The 24,747-nt window shown below is 48.8% G+C and overlaps 2 protein-coding genes across 3 annotated transcripts; both read left to right on the top strand.

Annotated features, from left to right (window-relative positions):
• The first annotated feature begins 421 nt into the window (after positions 1 to 421).
• ssbp1 (single-stranded DNA binding protein 1) lies at positions 422 to 2,530 on the top strand. 2 transcript variants are annotated; one of them, XM_084701488.1, is made up of 7 exons: positions 422 to 508; positions 947 to 1,007; positions 1,151 to 1,208; positions 1,409 to 1,549; positions 1,625 to 1,712; positions 1,875 to 1,963; positions 2,107 to 2,530. In XM_084701488.1, the coding sequence occupies exons 2-7, from the start codon at positions 984 to 986 to the stop codon at positions 2,148 to 2,150; spliced, it is 444 nt and encodes a 147-aa protein (XP_084557614.1). In that variant the 5' UTR covers positions 422 to 508; positions 947 to 983; the 3' UTR covers positions 2,151 to 2,530. The 2 variants fall into 2 exon arrangements, with proteins under 2 accessions (XP_084557614.1, XP_084557613.1); XM_084701487.1 differs by lacking the exon at positions 422 to 508 and adding an exon at positions 522 to 615.
• A 1,339-nt stretch (positions 2,531 to 3,869) lies between these two features.
• Positions 3,870 to 24,453, top strand: creb3l2 (cAMP responsive element binding protein 3-like 2). The gene is made up of 12 exons (XM_084701486.1): positions 3,870 to 4,006; positions 15,585 to 15,819; positions 16,110 to 16,312; positions 16,524 to 16,608; positions 17,252 to 17,454; positions 17,590 to 17,736; positions 18,284 to 18,342; positions 18,554 to 18,622; positions 19,164 to 19,263; positions 19,556 to 19,676; positions 20,423 to 20,642; positions 21,204 to 24,453. The coding sequence occupies exons 1-12, from the start codon at positions 3,908 to 3,910 to the stop codon at positions 21,274 to 21,276; spliced, it is 1,614 nt and encodes a 537-aa protein (XP_084557612.1). The 5' UTR covers positions 3,870 to 3,907; the 3' UTR covers positions 21,277 to 24,453.
• Positions 24,454 to 24,747: the final 294 nt, after the last annotated feature.

The raw sequence follows: 24,747 nt of genomic DNA, 5'->3' as shown, positions 1-24,747 counted from the left end.
GTGAGTCTCTTGTTGAAATCTGTATGAATGAAGTAACTGCACTTCTCACTTTATGAGTGTTTCGAATGTAGTCAGTATTGGAGTGGATGACATTATGTCAAGTTGTGTTTCATAAAAGGTCCTCATCATTGTTATACTTGGGCATAATATTCTGCTTATATCTGTGCTTTTGTGCAATAAATATCACTTTTAGGGTGTGATTTGACTGATCAAAGGCTTTATGGAACTCACTCTTTTGGCCTGAAATAAAGATATGATTTAATGCAAGTCCATGTTTATTTATGAAAGAAATGCACTAAAAGTATGCTAGAGACAGATTGTATGCTGTGTATAAAAAAAAAACAATTATCTACATAATGAACATCGAAAATTACAACAAATACAATGTTGTTGGTTTAGAGCGGAACTATGCACCCCTTATTGTGCCGATACCCCAGTCCGACTCATTTTGGAGACGGAACGGAAACAGCGTGAGGTTACAGGCGTCTTCTTCAAAGTCTTGACACTCGTAAGTTTCATTTTTGATCTCTGTTAAGCATGTATAACGTTACACGATACAAACCCGAACGAAATGTTTTGGCTTCAAAAGAAATACGCATCGGCTACTTTAAGATTGTATGTACTAGCTAAAAACTTTAATTTAAGATACTTGCTAACTAGCTAGTTCAACCTCGTTGCCACTATACGACCAGCACTAACAATGTTAGCCACTTGCTATATGGGACATCTCATTGTTTATTGGACGCATTAAACAAAATGTTAATTATAGTAGTTAGACATAGCCCACTGACCTGAATTTGTTTGACTAACCTCTGACTAATTACGAACGTTACCAGGCTCATAATGTTCCATGCATACTAGCTAAATCATCTAGCATGCATGCAAAACATATCTGAATTAAATAACTTTTGCAATGACCATATGCATTCACCAATGTCTTCAACAGACATTTCTACGTTCCAAAGACAACCAGCACAGAAAATATGTTGAGATGCGCTACAGCACAGGTGAGTTGTATTTCGCCGTTTGTATCTCAAAAATTCCTCCGCCGTATGCTCCACACAATGACGGCTAATCATGTTCATTTCAGAGATGTTTGTTAAAGTACAGTATACTGACTGCGTGGTTCTTTGTCTGCGATTCCCTACAGGTACTGAGACAGCTGGTTAGGCACAGCAGCACAGACGCCAGTCTCATCCTGGAAAGATGTGAGGACTGAGTTTTTTTCCGTTCCCTTGGTTCAGTTTAAGGCTTCCAATATTTAATCTGTTGCTTGAGTGCCGATGGTTGACTCATTGGGAGCCTTGGCAATAATGGCAGTTGCTATTTTGGTTAAGGTGAATGTATATTGCCATTTTTCAGTAGCCAGTATGGTGTGTGATGTGTATGCCCCGCTCCTCCCTGACAGCGATAAACCGCGTGCAGCTTTTGGGCCGCGTGGGTCAGGACCCAGTCATGAGGCAGGTGGACGGACGCAACCCCGTCACCATCTTCTCCATGGCGACCAACGAGATGTGGCGCTCCGGGGAGGGAGAGACGACCCCCACAGGTGTGTATTGACCTTTCAAACAGTGCGTGGGTGTGGGTGGAGACCGGGGGAGTCATATTATGGTCTGTTCTACAGGTGACGTCAGTCAGAAGACAACATGGCACCGCGTGTCGGTGTTCAAGCCCGGCCTCAGGGACGTGGCCTACCAGTACGTCAAGAAAGGGTATGCGCTTCGTCAGCGTTTCAGCTCACCCCCGTGGTCCTTAGCGCGGCTTGCGCCTTGTTTTTGCTCCACTGTAAAAGGGACCATGTAAGGCCCCAAGGGGTAGGAATGGCTTCACCCGCGTCACTTATCTCGTGCGTGCGTTTTGATGTGCCGCTGTAGGTCCAGAGTCCTCGTGGAAGGGAAGCTGGATTACGGAGAGTACGTGGACAAGAACAGCGTGAGACGCCAAGCTACCACCATCATCGCAGGTCTGCGCGCGCGCGCGCACACAACATTTATCCTCTGCGGTGACACTGTGGCAGCTTCATCGTCATCAACCTTTGCTTTCAGGACCCTCGAACTCATGTTCTATTCTCTCTCTCTCTCTCTCTCTCTCTCTCTCGCTTTCTAGACAATATTATCTTCTTGAGTGACAACGTTCGAGATCGAGCCTGAAGGAAGTGCTTCACTTCTACTGTCTGCAAGTCAGAAGATGCTTTTGTACTACCACCCTGCAATAGATACAAAGTTGGGAGTTGCATAATCCACTCGAAGGGGGACCGAATATGCCGTGACACCATGACCTCTTTAAGAGGTGACTGAAAGGAGACATCCAAAATGCATCTCTGCATTAAAGAAACGTGTCGACACATGCCCTGTTATTGTAACAAATAGTAATGCTCTTCATCTATTCTGTAGTATCTACACTTGTTGTTCTTTTTACTCAGTGGAGTATTGTATCTAATGTATCACCAGGGGAATTTTTGGAGTCCCACACAAGAAATTACTGTTGGTCACTGTTGTTGACAATGTAAAAGAGGCTTGCCCAAACTCTATTTCCTTCTTCACCTGTTTCCTGCTTCATGTCAACTTCCCCCTAATCTTTGTTTGCCTCCGAGGGATTTTCATGTACAATGGTGTCATTGGCGTTTCTTTCCCAGACCCCCAGACATTCTATTCTCCTGCCCCCAACCCTCCTCACACACCATTTGGTTTTCAATATCTCAATATTCTGTTCCGTTGAGGTGGGATGTGTCTTGAATGATATTGCTTTCGTTTCTCGAAATTGTATTCACTGAAATATCCAGGACTGTTATTTGTGATTCAACGTTATTCACATGTAGTTTAGTTTCCTTGTATGCGTCATTTTGATAATATAATTTTTTTTTCTAAAACGTTTACATATTTAATAACAAAATATTTCCAAGGAGAATCCTACCAAGTATTTGTTGATCAGGTTCATGTTTATTAAGCAGCAAATACCTTCACAGTACGTTATTCAATCATGGGAATTGCCAGAAAAGTGCAGCTGAACATTCGCGCTGACCGTATTAATATTTTAGAGGGGTTTCATTGGTTGCAATGCATGCTTACGGAGGCGGGTTCTAGTGAAAGGTATTCTTGTCGCTATTGGATTCGTTGGAATGAGTCCGCATGTGTGACTTAATTGGCTACCCCATTTGTCAATCTAAACCATTCGGGCTAAATTGGATCGCGTTGGTCTCCTGGACTGTCAATCAAACACTGTCTAGAAATGTGTTTAGGAAGATGTTGAGTTGACGAATTCGCTTGATTGGTCCGATCTACATGTTTGAGGGCGGTCCTACCCGCCGTGTATAACTTGTGGATTCACCCACATCCCTAATGTTGATAGATCTATCGAATTGTTTAACTAATTTCCTTATGTGGAAGTGACGATTCCTCTATATTTCAATTGCAGTACAGAGATGCTGTCTAAATATTTACATGGTTATCATTGTAATTATTCCTTAAAATAATTCGTTGTCGGTCCCTCCACCTATTTCCACGCCCCCAACATTCCTGTCGGTCTGGGCTGGTAGTGGCGAGCGAACTGCATTAAGGAAAAGAGGAGGAAAGTCATTTGAACTGTACGCCAAGGAAATAAACAAGACGCAACAAGGAACACTGTATGGTGTATGCTGCATACCATATTCGTTGTCATTTGGAGTAAAGCTTTTGGACGGTGGCAATACGGCGTTGCAACGGAGGAGCAACTCCGTCTCGCTCGCACAAGTTTTAGTAACTTCTCATAAACGGATAAGAAATTGTTGACAACATTTTGCAATTGATAACTCTACGAAGGAGTCTTTCTCCATCCCCGCTACAAGAAAGTATCATTTAAGGACCAATAGTGGTGGTTTTGGTGCATTTAGGGCGCATCGTGAGTCAGACAGCGTTAAAGGTCGTGAAGGATGGAAATATTGGACAGTAGTGAGTCATTTTTACATTGGGATCGGAATTTGAGCGAGCTGTCTGAAGGCGGAGAGAGCGACAATGTGTTGTTTAGCACCGTAAGTGATGATGGTGAAGGAATACACTGCATTATCATATTTTATTGTCAAGTCCCACACACTGCTACAAGTTAATAATCGATTTGTTAGCCTACTTGATGAGCTTATATCTCGAGCGGATGGACACGGACGGAGTTAATGATGATCCGATTATTTAGACAACCTGCACTCCTAAGCATTGTTGAAGGAGTTCAGGTATACAGACAAAAGCCTATAGCAAAAAAAAAAAAAAGTGATTTTGACTGCTGTTTAGGGTTAGCCTAACCCTAAGTTTCATATAGTTCTGAGACAGTTAAACGATGTTTTGCATATACTCCTTTTTATGACGTTATGCACACATTGGGTCAATTTAAACCCACAAAGTGACAGGCAAAAGAGTGAACTGATGTCAATACTTGATGCTAAACTTCCCCAACTGGTCTTGCCATATTACCCGGGTAGCAATTCTCAAGTTATGTAACTGCGTTAGGTATGGGTTCCATTACAGCTTCTAGAGGGAGCTATGGGCCTGTATGTGTGTGTGCGCGCGTGTGCGTGCGCGCCTGTGTGTTTTATAGGGGTCATCCAGCTGGCTCACAGGATGAGGCTCAGACGCTACTGAAATATACAGACGTTATCCATCTGGTTACTGGTCCAAGGGCAGAACCCAACAAATGTCTACTGACTTTCAAACATTCATGCAGAGGTCCACTGGGTTTTGCTTACACATTGACATCAATCTATGTTGATTTTGTTGTTGTTGGGTCGACTTCTAGAGTGAGGCTCTGCGAGTGAGGGAATTCAGGTCGTAAGTGTGTGTGAGGCAGCAGACTGTACAAACTTGTGTGTGTGTGTGTGGACTGAGGAAAGGTTGATGTTCTCAGATGGCATGAGAACAGAGTGATGTCTTTGTTCCCCATCTCCAGTGCTCCCCCTCTCCATTCCTTGGGTTTGAGAGCAAACCCACCCTACCATCCCCACACACACACACCTCTCTCTTTCTCACACACACACTCTCACTTTCACCCCTTGGCTTTTGTTGACATGACATTCCACACAACAATGCAAACTGTTTTCAGCTGTAACCCATCTCCTTTGAGATTGATGGAGAAGTGTGTGTTTGTGTGTGTGTGTGTGGGGGGGGGGGTGCAATGTCTGCTTCCACCATCAACTGTGGACGCCTGTCTACTCGGGTGTACTGTACCTTGTATACCTTGTATTTCAGGTTTTTCAATACAATAATTGACACCATATTCAAGGTGTGTCGTCTATTTAGCATACATACCATTCCTTCGAATCAGCGTCTTGGCCTAGACAGATAACCACTAGCAGATGCCAGCAGGCCTTCAAAGCAGAAAACAGTGATACGGTGGACGGCTCTTTACAACTTTATAGCTGCCATTTGGTACACTGATCACGGTATCCGATCGTTGAAGAGAAAAAACGTCCCCGCTTATTCCCCTGTTTTTGAGTACCTCGATGCCACAAAACTATATCTCCAAAGTGTCTTATTAGACAGTAGAGTTGGGTCACTCGCTGCCGTGTTTAGACATCCCTGCTCGTCAGCCGTACGGTGTCGTCTTTTGTCTTATGCTAGTCCTGGGTTGTACTCTGCCTGGCAACAGACTTACTACTCCGGCAAGATGTCTGAAAGGAAGGGCTCAGCCTCAGCAAGTTGTGTCAGGTCACACACACTGGTCCAGTGATTAGCTACTGTAAGTATATTAGCGGCTCTGCTTGCCGGGTCTTTGTTAGTGTTCTTGTGTTGTGTTCACTGGGGTAGCTTAGGCTGGTTGTAAAATGATAGCTTGAAGAAATGTTAACAACTTTACTGGCAAAAATATATAAATACTCATTCCCAGGGCTTCACTTGAAATCCGATAGAGTTCCTTTTGCTTCTGGATTCCAGAGTCCTTTGAATGATAGTCCTGACAGTCCTCGCTGCCGCTCTGTGGAGCAGTTCCTAGTTAGCACTGGGCCGATGACAGGAAATGTCAGGGTCATCAATCAACTCATCCCTCATCCCTCATCCCCTACTCCTACAGGAGCCCCCTCTGTATGCCCAAAACCAACACGGCCTCCGCACTAGAACCTCTAACCCCTGACCATGCCCAGCCTCGTCCTCTTCTGCCCCTTCCCCCCAACCCCCACACACACACATACCCTTTCTCCAGTCTTAGTTCCTTGAACAAAAACCAACATGGCGTCCAATCCTGTCAACTTCAGCCCCCAGCCCTACACATCCTGATCTCCAGGCCTAGCCGTATCCCCTCCCCCCCCCCAAGCCTTATCCTCATTCTCAACTCCAGCCTCAACTCCAGCCTCAGCCTCCCTTCTTTCCAGCACCCGTAAAAATGTGTTTAATGGGACATATTTATGTTCTGCATGAAGGGGGCAACATTGAAGGCAAACCGAGATTCTACAGTATCTAATCTTATCCATAGTTTGCTGACCCTACATGAATAGACTAATTACTCTGATTCAACAATTCACCGTACACTTGTCAGTAGGCCTATACATCTGTTAGACACTTTGGATTGGTCCGGTTTTCTGGGGGCTAGTGAGAGCCGGATGACCTTGACATGCTGGTTTTGTGACGACAGTCATGCAAGTCTTCTGTGGTGAGATGCATAGGCTTTCACTGGGAATGCTGATTAGCAGCAGGCAGGCTACCTACCCTTTTAAAGGGGCACAAACACACTGACACTAACACACACCCTACTAGTCAGTGCTGACACTGCTGCTCTGTGTGTGTGTGTGTGCACGCGCGTGTGTTTACAGAGCTGTGCCTGTTCTCCACTGGGGCAGGGCAGCCTGCTCCAAGAAAGGCCCATCTCTCTCTCTCTCTCTCTCTCTCTCTCTCTCTCTGTCTCTCTCTGTCTCTCTCTCTCCCTCCCTCCCTCCTTCATGAAAAGCCTGTCTGTGTGGCGTTGCCGGACTGTCTGTTGGGAGGTACAGTCATCTGGTATACACATGTGTAGCGCAACACACACACACGGCTCTGCTGAAGTCGTTCAAGATGTGCTCTGAATGTTCTCATTCATGGTTGAATCCGTCCATTCAGCTTAACCCTGGTCAGTCAATATGTCCCAGAGCTGCAAGATTCTGATAGCCTGGCAGTAGTAGGGCTCACAGTGACCCACTGTTGGGTTCCTTCTCAGGATTCAAATGATAGGTCGGGCAGAGAAAGGAAAGAACAGAAAAGCGATCCCACCGTGCACAGTGGTGCACAGTGGTGTACAGTGGCGAAAAGCGAGTCGCTGCCTGCCTACCGGGCTGTTTGAAGCAGCAAAGTGTCTCATCTCCCAGAACTCACGATGACACCTGGAGAATGTAGTCATGTTTGCCCTCTAGTCACAAGATTCCATAGTCCGACACTGAACCCACCCCCCCAACCACCCTACTTTGGTGGTGAAAGAACCGGTTTGATTCACGGTGGATTGTACACATTCATGGGAGGATGGAATGTGTTGTTTGCCGTGTGTGTGTGCTAGGAATACAAAACTAGGGGAAGAAATAATAATCTTCCTTGTTCAGTCATCCGTTATATCCATTATGACTCAATATCCTGTCCTGCTATAGGCTGCATTCAAATCCATGGGATTTTCACCTCAACCCTAATAACACTGGTATGAACCATTGATGTGAATGGGAAGACCCGCTAAATAGGTTGTGTAGGTTTATCATAAATGGGTTTAGCCATTTGAAAGAATTAAAAGAGCTGACAACCGAAAGAATTGAAGCAGTAATAACGGAAATCAGGCATGTAACCAGGAAATTGAAATCAACTATTTCAGCAGAGAAACTTCCTCTTACATCATCATAAATGTCCATTAAAGTCTGCAACGTTCAACGGACCTTTCTGGAAGTAAGGCTGTGTTTGGTTCCATTCTAAATCTAGGCTTTCAGGTTTTGGGGTTTCTGGTAGCTAGTAATCTGTGTGACGGGTCATTACTGCAAACCCACAGGAGCCAAACAGCTCTGCGGAACAGCTAAATATACCTTTCTCTCTCTTTATACTTATACTTTCATCAGACTCTCTCCCTCCCATGAAATGGAGCTGTGTTTGTGGATGCATTGGTGAATACAGGATGTTTACTCCAATGCATTGGCTGCAATCCCACCTCTAAGAGGAGGACGGTTGTACAGGAAAAGCAGTGTCATACGACACTGTCAACACAACTTTCACTATGGCGTCTTGCGTCACATTTATTGTGCGATAAGAGAGATGTTGAAGAACAGTCCATGGGCACGCCTACATACCGTTGACCCTCCGGAACCTTCCGGTTAAGGTTGTCCGTCGTTAGTGGCACCTGGGGCTCGTTTCCCGGCTGCTTACCCAAGTGTCAATGCTCACTCTTCTCCCCCCATTCTCCCTGTACAGATTCACGCACACACATTGGCCGCCTCCTCTCGTGCTTCCACCCCCCCCCCCCCCGTAGTTAACCTTTCCCCCCTCCTTCTTCTTCCTGTCTCTCCCCTTCTTGCGCTCGCCCTGCTTCCCTTCTTCCTCCTTCCTCCTTACAGTCTCTTCTTCTCCTTCACATCTCCATCTCCTCTCCTCCGAGGGAGGGCGGGGGTCGGGACCCAAGTAGGGGTGAGGGACGGGACGGGGGGGATGTCTGCTCCTGTTGAGACTCCTGCCAAAGTCTCTTGAAAACCTATTTTCTCCCCTCCCCTTCTCTCTCTCCCCTTTTCTTTCCCTTCTTACATCCATCTCTCCCCCCCTCTCCTTTTCTCGCTCTCTCTCCCTCTCAACGTTCCGACGGGCCTTTGCTCTCCGAGTGACTGACTACAAGTGCGTTCAACTATGGCAAAGTTAAGCCTCCGTGTTCAAGAGTTCAGCACCTCGTCACACACTGGAACAAAGCTACGTTCAGCGAGTCCAAATGAGTTCAGGTTGCAGCCTTCTAAGGTCTTTCGTTTTCTCATTCTTTCTTTCTTTCTCTCTTTCTCTCTCTGTCTCTCTCTCTGTCTCTCTCTCGACAGAGACAGTAAGGGGAAGAGGGTAGGGAAGAGGGGGGGGACAGAGGGAAAGAGAGTGAATGTTTGAGCAATCCTTGGAGGGGTGGATTGGACAAGAGGGAGAAGAGGTCAGTGTGACGGAGCAGAGACTGGAAATAGTGAGAGGGTGGTGGGGGGAAGGGGTGGGGAGGGAACAGGGGCGGGCGTTTTCTCCTTCAGAAATGAGTCATCACACGGTCTGTTTTTCTGTTCTGCCCTGCGCCATCTCTGTCCCTCTCTTTCTCCCAATATTTTTCTCACGGATATGTCTCCTTCACTCTCTGTCTCTCTCTCTCTCCCACACAGTGTTCCGGCAAGATCTTTAACAGGTAATAATGGCATGACTCCCGTTCTGAACTCTGAACTCTGGTCCTCCACTCGCAAACGTTCCGTGACAGAATCCACGCGCAGCAGCACTCTATTCTTTGGAACGCGCACGTTCCTGTCTGGCCTCAATCTCTCCCGAGCTCAACGGGAGAGAAGGGCAAGAAGGAAGTGAGGTCAGTTTGGGGTGGGGGGGGGGGTGGGGGGGTAGGGATGTTTAGAAGTACTGTCCATACTCTCCGTTAGAACCCGACCCCCACCCCCTTGATCCAATAAGAGGGCATGGTGAGCCCAGCTCTTTTCCGTCCCCTCCACCCCCACTTAGCCCCTCCCAAACCCCACGGTGTATCCCTCAGACCCCTCCCTCTCACCCCCTCCCCCTCCTCAAACCCAAGCCAGACTCCGAGCCCTGGGCCTGGACAACGCTCTGCAGTCGATCCCCCGCTGTGTCCCAGATAGTGGAAGTCCTCCAGGACCTTGGCCTGGAGTTTGTTCCCTTCCTCTCCCGACGAAGGGGCAATCCATATGAGCCAGGCTAGCCAGCTAACTGACTGCGTTTATGGTTCTTTTCCAGAGTTGCTAATCTGTTTTTAAGTGACACTTTGTTCTGGTGTCTGTCAGTCATCCGTCTATAAGGGTCGGACTGTGGACGTAATCTAGCCATGATAGGATGATGCAATGCCTATACTGTGATAGTGTCTGGCTTTAGGTCCTGGAATGGATCCAAAACAAACGTGTGTATGTGTGTATCAGCCCATTAGTGAGTCATCACACACACACACACACACACACACACACACACACACGAGTCCAGGGCAAGGTACACAGGCGTTTGCTACCTCCACAAACAAGGGAGATGACCCTTGGTCTGGTGGTGGTAGCATGTGTGTTTGCTGACGCTCCACATCTGGCGCATGCTTTTGAGAGGAAGGGCTTGCGTCACCAAACAGAGGCTTCACAGACTTCACAGAGGCACACACATTTCCTTGTTAGTGTGTGTGGGGGGGGGTGGGGGTGGGGGTTAAGAAATGACAAATGACATTCCTACAGACCTCCCTCTCTCGCCCCCGACACTTTTCTGCCCGGTTACTGGGCCTTCCACCACCTCCTGCTAAAACCCTCAGGCCCAGTCCCAGCGCTGTGCCAGGCCCCTCGTCTCGACCTCCAGCCTCGGCCCCCATCTCTCAGCTCCTCCCATGGTCCCAATCTCAACCCCAGCCTCAGTGCTTGGCTTGGGACCAGCCTCTCAACTCCATCCCCAGTCCCTCTTCGAAACCTCCCTTCTCCACCCAGCTGGGAAGGGAGTCGGGTTACTCCCCCAGCGCCTCCCCCCCCCCCCCCCCCCCCCCCCCAGTGCCAGTTCCAAACAAAGAGGCCTTCTCTTTCCCCTGTCAGCCTGCAGCACCTCTGGAAGAGATCAGGGGCAGCCCAGTCCAGGCTAATCTGGCCTGGTAGCACACCTCCCCTAAACCTGATGGAAGACCCCGATCTGCTCGCCAGTTGGATATGCTATCCTAGCACAAACCCTCTCACCCTCACTCTCCCTTTGATTCTTCTGTCCTCACACAAACTCTCTCTGTCCTTCTGTCTCTCTCTCTTTTCCCTCTCTCTCCCCTCCTCTCCCCACTCTCTCGACCTCTCCTTTCCTCTCGCGGGCATGTCTCCCTTCGTCTCAGTAGCAGTTACCTCGAGCGGAGCTCTCGGCCCGCTGCCATCCAACCGACCAATCTCTGTCTCTCCCCCTTCCCTCTCTCCTAACCCGATCCTCCTCTCCCCTCCTTCCCGCCCCCCTTCTCTCTCCCCGCCAGCTCTCTGTCTCCCACCATCCCTTGCCCACCCACACCCAGCAGTTTGTGGCATGCAGCTTTCATCATAATTACCGTCATCATGAGCCCCATCTCTCGAGCCACGATCCCTTTTTGTCGACCATGATACTGGGGGAGGGGCCGAGGCTTGGGGGCTATGAGTGGCGTGTCGGATGTTAGGCATCACGACTGGTTAACCGGGGAAGGGGATGGGGGGAAGGGTGGGTTGTGTGGGGGTTTGTCGGTCAGCCTTCGTCAAAACCAGCTATCGTTAACAGGCCGGGGTCTCCGGGCGTGGTTGCTTAGAGACGGGGTGCGCCGCAAGTAGGGTTGTAAAATCGCGGGGGGGGGGGGGGGGGGGGGGGGGGGGGGGCTGGTGGTGTGGTAGCTTAAAGGCTTTAGTCCTTTCCTCTCTTTCTTTTCTCTCCTCCTTCTCTCCTCTCCATCTCTCTTCTCCTTCTTTCCTCTCCTCCATCTCTACTCTCCTTCTTTCCCCTCCTCCTTCTCTCCTCTCCTACTTTCCCCTCCTCCATCTCTCCTCTCCTTCTTTCCCCTCCTCCTTCTCTCCTCTCCTTCTTTCCCCTCCTCCATCTCTCCTCTCCTTCTTTCCCCTCCTCCTTCTCTCCTCTCCTTCTTTCCTCTCCTCCATCTCTCCTCTCCTTCTTTCCCCTCCTCCTTCTCTTCTCTCCTCTCCTTCTTTCCCCTCCTCCTTCTCTCCTCTCCTTCTTTCCTCTTCTCCATCTCTCCTCTCCTTCTTTCCCCTCCTCCTTCTCTCCTCTCCTTCTTTCCTCTCCTCCTCCTCTCCTCCCCTTCTTTCCTCTCCTCCTTCTCCTACACTGTGCAGATGCAGGGCGACACACTTAGTTGCTGTTTACATTTTAGACTCCCACACACACACACACACGCGCGCGCGCAAACCCGTCGATACACTACCTTATAAGTTTGTGTCGACATAAGCACACACAAACCAGACCTCACCCAAAGCTTACCCGTCTTGGAATTCCTTCGCTCAAACTTGCCCATAAATCTGTGTTGCTACCCCAAGGCGTGTATCCTGTTTATAGTCTGTAAACCACTCTAGCTAGTGGTTGTTTGCCTGCTGTTGCAGAGCTGTCGGAGGCAGACACTGGGGGCCTGCAGCTGTAGCGGGGTGTGTGTTGCGAGGGTAGCGGGGTTGGGGTTGGAGGCCTCCAGACAGGCCAGGGATTGTGTGTCGTTCGCCCCCCCGCCCGGGGCGTGGGTGAACGGAAGGAGAAGAACAACATCACCACAGTGGAGGTGGAGGTAGCGGGGGTCTGGGGGGGGGAGTACATTCCAGGAGCGAGCGGTCAGTTTTGACGTCCTCCTCGCGAATGTTTCTGTGTCTCTCTCTCTCTGTCCGAAAAACACGTCCTCGCCCTTCTCATGTCTCTCTCTCTCTTTCTCTCTCTCTCTCTCTTTAGTCAGTGTTCCAGGTTACAGAGCCTGTTTCAGGTGCTGGAGGACTGGTGTAGGAGGCTTGGGTGGGTGTTTTCATGGCTGTTGTTTATAGGGGGACCCAGGTACTCAGTTCCAGAGAAGAGGAGAGTATGCCTCACATCTTTCCTTTTTGGGCAGGCCAAGCTCGCTATATGGAAGACGAGGAAGAGTAGGCGTTTGGGAGTGGGGTCGGTTGATGCGAGAGCAGTGTTGCTGGGGCTGGTCACGGCAAGGTTGAGAATTGAGTTTTCGTATTACAAGTTGGTGGGGAAAATGGAGGAGTTTGTCGATGTGTGGGGGGTGAGGGGTGTTTTGTGCGCTGTGGATGGGGAGGGGGGTCTAGAGTTAAAGCTGTGAATAGGGGGTTTGTATTTATTGTATTTGTTTGGGGGGGGGGGTTTCTTTTGGGGGGGGGGTGGTTTTTGGTTTGATGAGGAACTAATATTGTGTGGAAGTTGTAAGTGAAGGGGTTTTTGTCTTGATATGAAGGGTTTGGTGTGGTGAGACGGCTTGGTTGGCTGGTAGTTCTAACTGCCCAATAAAGGTATCTTTAAAAGTCAAAGTCTCTCTCTCTCTCTCTCTCTCTCTCTCAGTCTCACTCGTCCTCTCAGGCCGAGAGCGGTCGGTAAATGACTCCACATGCCTGGCTCGGTGCCCTCCCTGCCTTTCTCTCTCCGTCCACACCCCTCCGTTCATCCCTCCTTCACAGACGTCTCCCTCCGAAGTCGTTCGGCGTTCGTCCCGTCTTTCCTGTCGATCTCGATTCCTCCCGGGTGCTCCCTGGGTCTGAATCTTGTCCCTATGGTTTAGGACTCCAGATTCTGGAGCTCTGCTTTTTGGCGAAGAGACATTTTCCTTGTCTTTCTTTCCAACTGTTCTGAACACATTTTCTCATTGGCGCAGGCCCTGCCTTTTCTGCCCGGCGACAGGGAATTGAGCAGGTGTGAATACTCAAACTGAGTTCATCTTGTTATTATTAATCATGTGACACGCACAGGCTTGACGAATAGAGCGTGACTTAAGCTGACCTTAAATGAAGTTTGCTGAATTTGTAATACGTTTGGCGCTCTTAATCTGACGGCGGATCGATGACTCGCTTCATAATTCATGCTGGTGAAGAAAACACCCTCTGGCAGTGTTTTTGTTGGGTGTGCGCGAGGGTGTGTGCGCGGGTGTGTGTGCGGGTGTGTGTGCGAGCCCATTCTTGCTTCTGACAGTGAGTGTGTACAGTACCCTTATCTTTGTGTGTGTGTGTGAGTGTGTGTGTAATTAATGAGGCCTTTGTCTGAGGTGGAATAGCTTGTGTCAGTGTCTCCCTGTGTGCGGGTGTGTGGAAATGCCGCACACATCAAGACGGCATACTCTCTCCTTCCTACGCCGTGAACAGCAGTGCCGTGTGTCTTCCTGTGCTGCACTGTACTGTCACCCCCCGCTAACACACAACGCACACATTCTTGCCTTGTGTCTTTCTTGATCCCCCTGCCTCTCCTTTCCCCCCCTATCGCTTTTTCCTCTCTTGCTCTCCCTCCCTTTTTTCCTCTCTTCCTCTACCCTTCTCTCCCCCCTCTCCTGGATAGTGGGAGGTCTGAATCACCTTGCCCTTGAGTGAGTCTGGAGTCAGCTGTTTTAACCTATGGAAATGGCCATCTGTGTAACTGTGTGTGTGTGTGGTGTGGATGGGTGCTCACTCAAGGTCGTATAACTTGGGAACTCCTTGTCTCTGTAGCAGAGCCTCGTCTGGTCCACACGGCTGAAAAGCAATAAAACTGAAAGGGAAGCAGAGGAATAACTTTCTAACGGAAGTGTGAACGCATACTGGGCGTGTGTGTGCCGGGAGGGAAGTGTTTGTGTCGGAACGCACGTGTTTGAACGTGTGCATGCGTACGATATTTGTCTGTGTTTATGTCTGCGTGTGCGTTTTTTTTCAAATGGTGGTGTTGTATCGAAACGTGAACTGCGTAACCTTGAATTGAGGCCAGCGCTTTGGAATCTGAGGTGGGGAACAGGTTCACGATTTGGGTTTTTAGTCTCCGGTGCCTTAAAAAGAAAAAGAAGAAAAAAGAGTGAGCACGAAGAGATATCGGTAGGTTGGCCTGCCCAAACCTGTCCTGCAGATGCACCGACGAAAGACACTGCAGTTCACCTTGAGAAAGAAAGGAGGGATGGAAGGAATGCGGCCGTAAAAGAATGTTCTAGGGGGCACAAGATGGAGGGGGGGGGTTGAAGGGTGAATGGTGGAGGGGGGGGTTGGTGTCTGTCACTCTTGGCTGTTCCTCAGATTGTTTGGCCGATCTAAGAGATGAAGGGACGAGATAGAGCTGCGCCTCATTGGCTGGGGGGGGGGCGTCAAGCTCGTTTGTCATTGTACGGCAGCTGTTATACAGCTAGCTCACTGATGTATGTGCAGTTGCCTTGGGGTTACCGGTCATCATCCTCAAAGGAAAGTGCTGATAGTTGTTAAAACCTTTAAAGAGACTAATTACAGACTGTTCTGCAGATGAGGATAATTATATGGCTGAAGAACGATATATTTGGTGTCTGTGTGTCACACTATCTTGATTCCTTTACCAGTAACCCAGACGAGATAGGGAATTTGGGGTTTGTGGAACAGAATGTTCCCTAAACTTTTTTTTCTCTCTCTCTCCTTCTCGTCTCCCTCTCTCTCTCTCTCTCTCTCTCTCTCTCTCTCTCTTCTCCGTCTCTCTCTCTCTCTCTCTCTTTCTCTCTCTCTCTCTCTCTCTCTCTCTCTCTCTCTCTCTCTCTTTCCGTCTCTCTCTCTGTCTCTGTCTCTCTCTCTCTCTCTCTCTCTCTCTCTCTCTCTCTCTCTCCGTCTCTCTCTCTCTCTCTCTCTCTCTCTCCGTCTCTCTCTCTCTCTCTCTCTCTCTTTCCGTCTCTCTCTCTGTCTTTCTCTGTCTCTCTCTCTCCGTCTCTCTCTCTCTCTCTCTCTCTCTCTCTCTCTCTCTCTCTCTCTCCGTCTCTCTCTCTCTCTCCCCCTCCCCCTCCTGCAGCACTTCACAGGGCTCCTGGATGACCTGTCCCAGGATGCCTTGCTGGGCCAGCTGCTGAGCGACCCCTTCCTGTCCGGCCGGGGGGGCGAGGCCATGGAAGGGGAGGAGGGGGAGCTGACCCCGTCCTCCCCGGCACCCCCCCACATCCAGGCCGAGCACAGCTACTCCCTGTGCGGCGACTCGCGGCCCCAGTCGCCCCTCTCCCACCTCCCCGGGGAGCAGGGCAGCGACGCAGGTGAGACTGGAGGGGGGGGGGGGGGTGTCAAAGGAGCGGTGAGAGGGATGAGAGGGAGAGAAGGGTGTGAGGGAGGAGGGGAGCACAGCATGGTGCGGGAGGGAGAACCGCGAGGAGAGAGGCGTCGGGACGTCCAGCGAGGAGGGGAGAAAGAATGGAGGGAGAGAAGAGAAAAAGAAGGGACTTGAAAACACTACTGGAATTATTAACGCAGGATTCATGATGCAATCCCCCCTCCCTACCCCCTCCCCCCTACCCCCTACCCCCTACCCCCTACCCCACACACACAGGTGAGTCTGACGGTGAGTCTGAGTGGCCCATGGAGCACGAGGACTCCATGGAGGGGCTGCTGTGTGACCCCCCAGCCCTGCTGCCGGCCCTCTGCCTCGCCCTGGCCCCTGAGGTCCCCCTCACCAAGGCCCCGGCCCCGGCCCCCACCCCGGCCCCCAAGCTCTCCGGCTCCCAGCCCCTCACGCCGGGCAAGGCCAGCAAGGTGAGGAGGAGACAGTGAGAGACACTACTTCTATACGTGAAAACCAAAATGAAAACACACACGTTAACACACAGACCATATCACAGACACCATGCATACAGGCACGTTTACCCCACACGCATTGCGTCGGTGTGTGACATTACGTCGGTAGGCCTTGCGTGTGTGTGAGTGTATGTTGTGTAACCTCTCTGCGGTCTCTCGGCTGGGCCAGATGAAGGAGGGCGGTGAGGGCCTCATCCCTCAGATCAAGCTGGAGCCTCATGAGGTGGACCAGTTCCTCAACCTGTCACCCAAAGGTCAGAGCAGAGGCCCCCCCACACACACCTCCGAGCCATTCTGTCTGTCTGTCTCTCCGTCTATCTCTCTCTCTCTCTCTCTATCTCTCTCTCTCTCTTATATCTCTCTCGTATATCTCTCTCTCCCTCTTTCCTTGTCTTGCTCTGTCTCTCTTTTCTGTCTCTCCTTTCTGTATCTCTCTCCCTCTCTCTCTCTCTCTCTCTCTCTCTCTCTCTCTCTCTCTCTCTCTCTCTCTCTCTCTCTCTCTCTCTCTCTCTCTCTTTCTCTCTCTTATCTCTCTCTCTATCTCTCTCTCTCTCTCTCATCTCTCTTTCTCTCTCTCTTTCCTTGTCTTGCTCTGTCTCTCTTTTCTGTCTCTCTTTCTCTCTCTCTCTCTCTCTGCCCCCCCCCTCCTCTTCGTGCCCCTTGTGTATCTTTCTCTCGACTTCTTCCTCTCTCCTTCCTTCCCCGTTCCCTGACCCTCGCTGAATCCCCAGGCGCTCTGTGTCTTTGACGCCACCTGCTGGCGGCAAGAGTCAACTACAGGCACACAAACAAAACAAACGCACCACAAGTCAGACCATGGGAGTGACAGGATGTCTACGTATGTCTTCTAATGTCATTAACCCCCCCCTCCCCTCACACACACACACACACACACAGGGCTGGAGTCTCTGCAGATGCCCCCCACCCCTCCCAGCTCCCACGGCAGTGACTCGGAGGGCAGCCAGAGCCCGGTGCACGCCCCCCCCAGCCCCTCCTGCCCCGCCTCCCCCCACAGCCCCACCCTGGGGCAGGCAGCGCTGAAGGTGGCGCCGCGGGCCCCCTCCTCGCTGTCCAACTCCCCCCTGCTCACTGCCCCCCACGTGAGTAGATGACACACACACACACACACACACACAGACACGCTTCATGGGGTCTGTGCCTCTTATGGGAGAGGACCAATGCGGGGGCTTCAGGGACGCCGAGCACTGAGTGTGTGTGTGTGTGTGTCTCCACAGAAGCTCCAGGGTTCTGGGCCCCTCCTGCTGACAGAGGAGGAGCGTCGGACCCTGGTTGCCGAGGGTTACCCGGTGCCCACCAAGCTGCCTCTGACCAAGGCTGAGGAGAAGGCCCTGAAGAAGATCCGCAGGAAGATCAAGAACAAGGTGGGATAAACACACACATATATACCACACACACACACACACACACATATATATATAACACACATATATAGCACACACACCTATATAGCACACGCACGCACACACAAACATATATATCACACATACATAGGACACACACACACCTATATAGCACACACACATATATAACACACAAACATATATAGCATGGACACACACCTATGTAGCACACATACACACACGTAAATAACACACACACACACATTTGTCACACACACACACACACCTATATAGCAAACAAACACCACAGATATAGCACACACACACACATATACCTATAATACACACACAAAGGCCCTACTCCACACACACAATCCCACACACTTTATAGTGGATATGCGTCCAGGTTCTCGAAGGAAACCCAAAATAGCATGTTGTTATTCAGATGGTGCCCCCGTGAGCTGACTTGGCATCATTCCCTCTCTTTCAATTTAACCTAACTCCTCTCTCTCTCTCTCTCTCTCTCTCTCTCTCTCTCTCCCTCTCCCTCGTTCTCTGTGGACATCAGATCTCTGCCCAGGAGAGTCGCAGAAAGAAGAAGGAGTACATGGATGCCCTGGAGAAAAAGTATGTTTGTTCCCAGTTGCTGGACGTGTAGTCCGGCAACAAATGAATGAATCGGGGAATGACCCATATCATTTGATTTCTATCGATAATAATAGTATAGAGATCCTGTTTATTGAGTTCAAAGCCGAATTGGAATCCTCTCGAGATCTGGAAAGAGGTGAGGGAGGTCGTGGTCCTCATCAGTCTCTGCAACTCCCCCGTTTCTCCACAGGGTGGAGACATGCTCCAACGAAAACAGCGAGCTGCGGCGGAAAGTGGAGAATCTGGAATGCACCAACAAGTAAGAGACCCGCGCTCCCTCGCCCTTCAGTCATTGAATGGCGCCCGCCCCCGAATTTCCCGCGTCCGGTCGCAGCTGCTCGCCTCGTTTGTCCCGACTTTTCCGCTGTGCTCCAGTTGTTCTCTGTTGACCGGGAGCTCAGTGAAGTGTGCTGGGCTCAGCTGCGGACGCGGAGCTCATCGCAGCTGTTTGCTGTGTGTTTTGTTAAACCGAGTGTGAACAAAACAACGAAGGCCCCTGTCACCCTCTGCTACTTGAAACCGTCCGACTGGATGACTGGCCAACTGAACGTGTCTGGCTTACACATCCTATTGGGGAGCGAGTTTGTAGGGGAAAGAACGTTTGCGATTGATCCACTGCACTGTGTGTGTACGTTCTTTGTGTTTGTGGCGTATACAGTCTTATGTTACGGGCGTATATAGTCTCTGTATTCCATGTGTACATATGTGAGTGTGTGTGTGTGTGTCTATTGATCTGTGTGTGTGTGTGTGTGTCTATAGATGTGTGTGTGTGTATCTGACCCAGGGTGTTCCTTCCCCAGGTCCCTGCTCCAGCAGCTGCACTCCCTCCAGACAGTTGTGGCAGGGAAGGTCCACCGCTCTTGCAGAATGACCGGCACACAGACCTCCTCCTGCCTCATGGTGTGTGTGTGTGTGTCTCTGTGTGTGTGTTTCTGTGTGTGTGTGTGCGCACGTGTGTGTGTGTGTGTGTGTACGTGCGTGTGCATGTGAGTGAAAGTAGATTTCCAAATATTGATCACCCAACATCTGCTTCGGATCAGTCAATCACGGCTTAACCGTGTGTTTGTGTGTGTGTGTGTGTGCGTGTGTGCGTGTGTGTGTGTGTGTGTGTGTGAAAGAGAGAGAGAGAGAGGGAGGGAGTGAGATTCATGATTAACATCCCCATTGTGTGTGTGTGTGTGTGTGTGTGCAGGTGGTGGTGCTGTGCTTTGCTGTGTTCCTGGGCAGCTTCTACCCCAGCCTCGGCCCATGCTCTATCACAGAGACAGGCCACTCCACAGAGATGGACATGCAGGACTCCTACACTGCAACAGGTACACACACACACACACACAGGAGTCAAATGGCTGAGCGGTTAGGGAATCGGGCTATTAATCATAAGGTTGCCAGTTCGATTTGGCCGTACTAAATGACATTGTCTCCTTGGGCAAGGCACTTCACCCTACTTGCCTCGGGGGGAAATGTCCCTGTACTCGCTCTGAGTAATCGCTCTGGATAAGAGCGTCTGCTAAATGACTAAATGTAAATGAATGGCATACAGTGACACACTACCCCCACACACGCACACACTCCTCTCTGAGTGTTTTAACCCTTTTTCCAGTGTACACTTGAATATAATTATATCCCATTGAGAAGGCCTATCATTTGCCTGATTAAAAAGCAATGCAGCCGTGTTATGATGCTTGATCTTTGCTTGCGTCCTCTGCGCCCTCCCACACACTCGCACACACCTCTCGCCCTCGAGCAGCGCGGCTGCGGCGTGACTGACACGCCGTTTTGCGACCGACAGCTTTCTTGCCCGCTTTTGTTTTTTGTTCCTGGACTGAAAATCTTAGGCCATCGTGCCGTGTTTAATTAATAGTGGCATTATAGTTCTGCAGCCACTGCAATTGCTTTTGTGCCAATTTCCCCCAGAAAAAAGTGTTCATTTCAGCAATGTGGAATGAAAAAGATCAGGATGGAGATGCAATGAAAGAGTTTAACACCCCTCCCTCCTCTCTCTCTCTCTCTCTCTCTCTCTCTCTCTCTCTCTCTCTCTCTCTCTCTCTCTCTCTCTCAGTGAAGTCCAGGAGCTTGCTCTCCTATGAAGATGAGCCCCACCCCCTGGGGCTGGGCGGGGACTATCCCGACCAATGGGACAGGCCCGCAGTTGTCATGGCAGCGTGGCGTTCTGAGCAGCAACAGAAAGGGGAGGAGACGCGCATGGCGGAGGTCCGCCCCCCTTTCAACAACATCAACGACACCCAAGCACAGAAAGCCCTGCTTCTGGACCTACAGAGGTAGCACACACAGGGGACACACACACTCAAACACGCTTGTCGTGGGTAACAGTTTCCTCAATATCCCATTGGTGACAGCAGTGGCAATTTTAGACCCTTTTTAGGGGTGCTCAGTTTCATCTCAGCACCCCTAAAAATAATCATTAAAAAATCCCTACATCCTTAGTTTTTTCATTCATTCAATATTTTTCAATACATAAATGTATGAATTGTTATCCAGTGAAATTTGAGATTATATTAGCAAGGTGGTTTAGCACTTTTGCAAGGCACTGTATTCATGTTACATTCTCATTGGGGGCTGAGCCCCCCTAAAGGTCTGATCCTAGAATCGCCCCTGGGTGACAGCCTAGACCTTGAGGAATATTAGCCATATTGAAGACCTTGTGATAGGAGATTGAATGTGATTTGGCTCTACTTCGCCTTCTGACATGTTCTCTGTCTCTCTCCGCTCTCCCTCATCCTACTCGTCTTCCCTCCCTTTCCTGCCTCTCCTCTCCCCCTTCCTGTGTTCTCCCTTCTCCTCCTTCCCCCCGGCTCCTCTCTTCTCTTGCCTCTCCTCAGGACCTTGGAACAAAGAGTCAATGACAGCACTAAAATCATAGAGCTGGAGAGGATGGTCAACGAGACCTCGTGAGGTCACACTGCCCCCCCCCCCCCCACCCCCTCCTTTTCAATGACCCTTGACCATTAGACCCTCCTCTTACCCTGACCTCCCCCCTGCAGTTGCAGGAGAGGAAAGCGCTCTGTATTTATAGAAAAATCCAAAATCCACTTATAGTTTTCTTTTTTTATATATAATTGTGTTTTATTCCATTGCCGCAGTAGGCCACACCACATTTTGATACTCTCTCTCTCTCTCTCTCTCTTTCTCTCTCTCTCTCTCTCTCTCTCTCTATATATATATATATATATATATATATATATATATATATATATATACATATACATATATATAATAATTATTTTTAGTTTGTACGTTTTTTGTGTTTTATGTGGTCGCTCTCTTTTTTTAAATGTATTTGTTCATAATTGCTTCATCTTTCTTTCTTATAAGGTGTTGCCCGCATGCTCTGTTATATTTGAGTAAGTGGTAAACCCATTCACAACCTAGGATGTATTCATGACCCATTACAGTAATGTGTCCAGATGTCACCATATTTGCATTTTGTTTCCCTCACAATATTTTTTAAGAGCATTCAATTATGTTTGGTAACGGTTCTTTCCAAGCGTCCAATCTCCTATGTCAGTATATTACATTTTCGTAAGAGACAATAAAATACAGCGGGCCTTTCCCATATGGACGGATGGTTTTGCTTGGTCATCCAGGCGTTGCATGTGCATTCTCAATTGCCCAGCTGCCATGTTGGAGGAACAGTTTCAGTTGCTGGCAGCAGGTGGTGTCACTGAGGTAGGGAAGAACCAGAATTTGTTTAGGCAGTAAGACGATTATGGCCAAATGTGGCTGTATTCATCCCTGCTCAAAGCCAGTAAGACAACATTTCCCTGTACAACTCGTCGTTTTTAAGCCCCACACTACTCTTCCATGAGTCCCCTCAGAGTCTGTCGTGCTACCCAGGCCAAATGGGATTTGTCATTTTCAGATTTAATAAAATAATCTTGGTAAATGTAGCTTAAGCTATTTTGTAAAAATTGTATACGGGCTATTTTTGGACTTTTTGGACTTTTTGTTTGCGGAGACTGACATCAGATGTTGCAAGCAAAACAAGAAGCAAACAAAACAAGAAGCAAACTAAATTATACTATACTACAACCCACTATCTGATATTATTTATCAATTATTTAAGAACTGTCTGCCAATGAAGTGTAAATACGTTGTTTTAGCTATGTGCCTTAACTCAATTTGGATGATTTTATCAACTACCCTGTCTGTGTCAGCTAGACAATTTGCTAGCTAACTATTGACTTAAAGAAATTGTAGTCGGGTATAGTAAACTGTTAAAGGTACAATATGTAAGATTTTCTGTAAAAAAATAACTTTTGTCTCCAATTGACATGTTTGAACGGATGAGGCCCTCTGAGAGTTGCTTAGCAACACAGTTAGATCAGAGCCAGTGGAATGTCAATATCACATTTTTGGAGTGAAATGGCTAAACGCATGGCTCAACTTTTGAATCCTGTTCTTGATTCCAATGAATGTCCTCTAGTAGCCCTCCTGTTGCCCCTACTGGTTAAAAACCTTTCATGAATTTGGATGCCTTTCCAAGGTACCCATAGCACAGGGACGGGTGCTGTCTGAAGTGGGCTACTCTCCTCTGAGATGTGCTATCTGGTACCACCTCAAGGCTAACATAACAAAAATAGGCGACTGCATACCCAAAACGTTTTTTAGGAGTTGGATGATTTTAGAAGTGCTGCATTTGATTTACAGGCTCGCTGCACTCCACCCTTTCTGTTTTGAACCAACAGATACCATTATGAACAGAACTGGGCGTGTCACTTAGGTAATTGCATCCATCCCATACATGAAAGTTCATAAGCAAATGCCCCACCCACAACGTTTCACCAGTATATATGGGTTATTGCTGGGAACAATACTTGTTTAGCTGTCAAGTTTAGCAGTCAAGATGGGAGTCCCACTCTTCACTGTAACTCGGACAGATGGTCTGACAACTTGACCCAGGGTGTGCTTGCACTTCTAAAACCTCTGGTTCATGACCGCACCGCTGAGGCCTTTAGATCTGGAATGTGTGTCTTTTCTGGACAAGGTTCGCAACGTTTGTTTGAACCCAAAGGACAAGTCAGAAACATGGATCATTTGAGTTCTGCCAGTCCCAGCACCGGTAGCGGTACTAACAGCCTATTTGGGATTGCATCACTATTGACGCGACCCTAAGGGTGCTTGCCACATGCGACATTTTGATGTTATACGTTTTTAGATCGTTCCTTGATTGAAAGCGACGCTTGAGGCCACCTTGTCTACATGCTCTGTACCCCAAAGAGACAGTTCCCTATTTATTGTTTTGTGGTGCATTCAAGGTTTTTCACTCATAAAAAATGGGATTGACTTTTCCAGGAGCGCTGTCTTTTGATAGTGCCTATGGCTAGGCTGGTAGGCCTGCATTTGTTTTGTTCTCACATTTATGCTTGTGGGTTGGCAGTTCACTGCCAAGCTTTAAAAGTAGTTGGACTGTTAGACGAACCGTATAGCCTTTCTGAGTTCTAGTCAAAGAGACTGAGTGGATATTTCAAGTTTGTGTTGAGTCTGTTTACAGCAGCATGACATGCATGAATGGGTTTCTCTGTCTTATTTTTGCTTTCAAAAACGAATAAATATTTTCTGTAGTAAAAGCAGCAAATGGTGCTTGTTGTTTTTTTTTCCGATGTGCCGTTGGAGTCTTTTGGAGACTCCCTGAAATGAATGTGCTGACGTACAGATGTTGGGATCTTACAATATCAGTGACACACATGCACACACACCCACACACACACTGATATGCAGATTTTCTGTAGACACAAGCTCATGTCTCAGTAAGGAAGAGCTCGCTCCGTGTGCCCCTAAAAGGCCACGTATAGATCTAGGAATGCACTTTGTGTAACCTCTGGATAGCGAGAAAGTAGATAATCGTCTCCAAACTTAGTTATGACCGCATCACCTGTGTGCCGTGTCCCTGTGCATCATTCGTGGAATGTGTGCTGTTCAAGGGCACGTTTTGGTGGTTACTATATCTGTACTGTTCAGCTCATGTATATAACGTCCTTCTGAGAGACATGTGCCTCACTCATGCCTATTACTCTGTTGTGGACTGATGGTGTGATCCGAGCTCGTTGCCAATAAACCTAGTCAACTCTTTTTCATTTGATTGTCTTCCTTGGCCCATCTTCTGACAGTTAAAGTCATTTAATACACACACACACTCAAATACTTGTGTCAAATAGCACCGCTTGCAAAGGTTGGTCTGGATTCCATTCAAATCACTTCATTCAAATATTTGAATCCCATACATACCCAAATGACGTATAAACTCAAATGCGTCCCTAGGCGTCATTCAACTAGAATGCTTTTTATCCACTGTGTGTGTGTATGTGTGTGTGTGTGTGTGTGTGTGTGTGTGTGTGTGTGTGTGTGTGTGTGTAGGCTACGTGG

The sequence above is a fragment of the Hypomesus nipponensis genome, chromosome 7 (genome assembly GCF_054491055.1).
Source record: "Hypomesus nipponensis isolate SF chromosome 7, ASM5449105v1, whole genome shotgun sequence".
Lineage (NCBI taxonomy): Eukaryota > Metazoa > Chordata > Actinopteri > Osmeriformes > Osmeridae > Hypomesus > Hypomesus nipponensis.
Note: the sequence above shows the minus strand (reverse complement) of the source record. Positions and strands in the feature narration are given on the sequence as shown.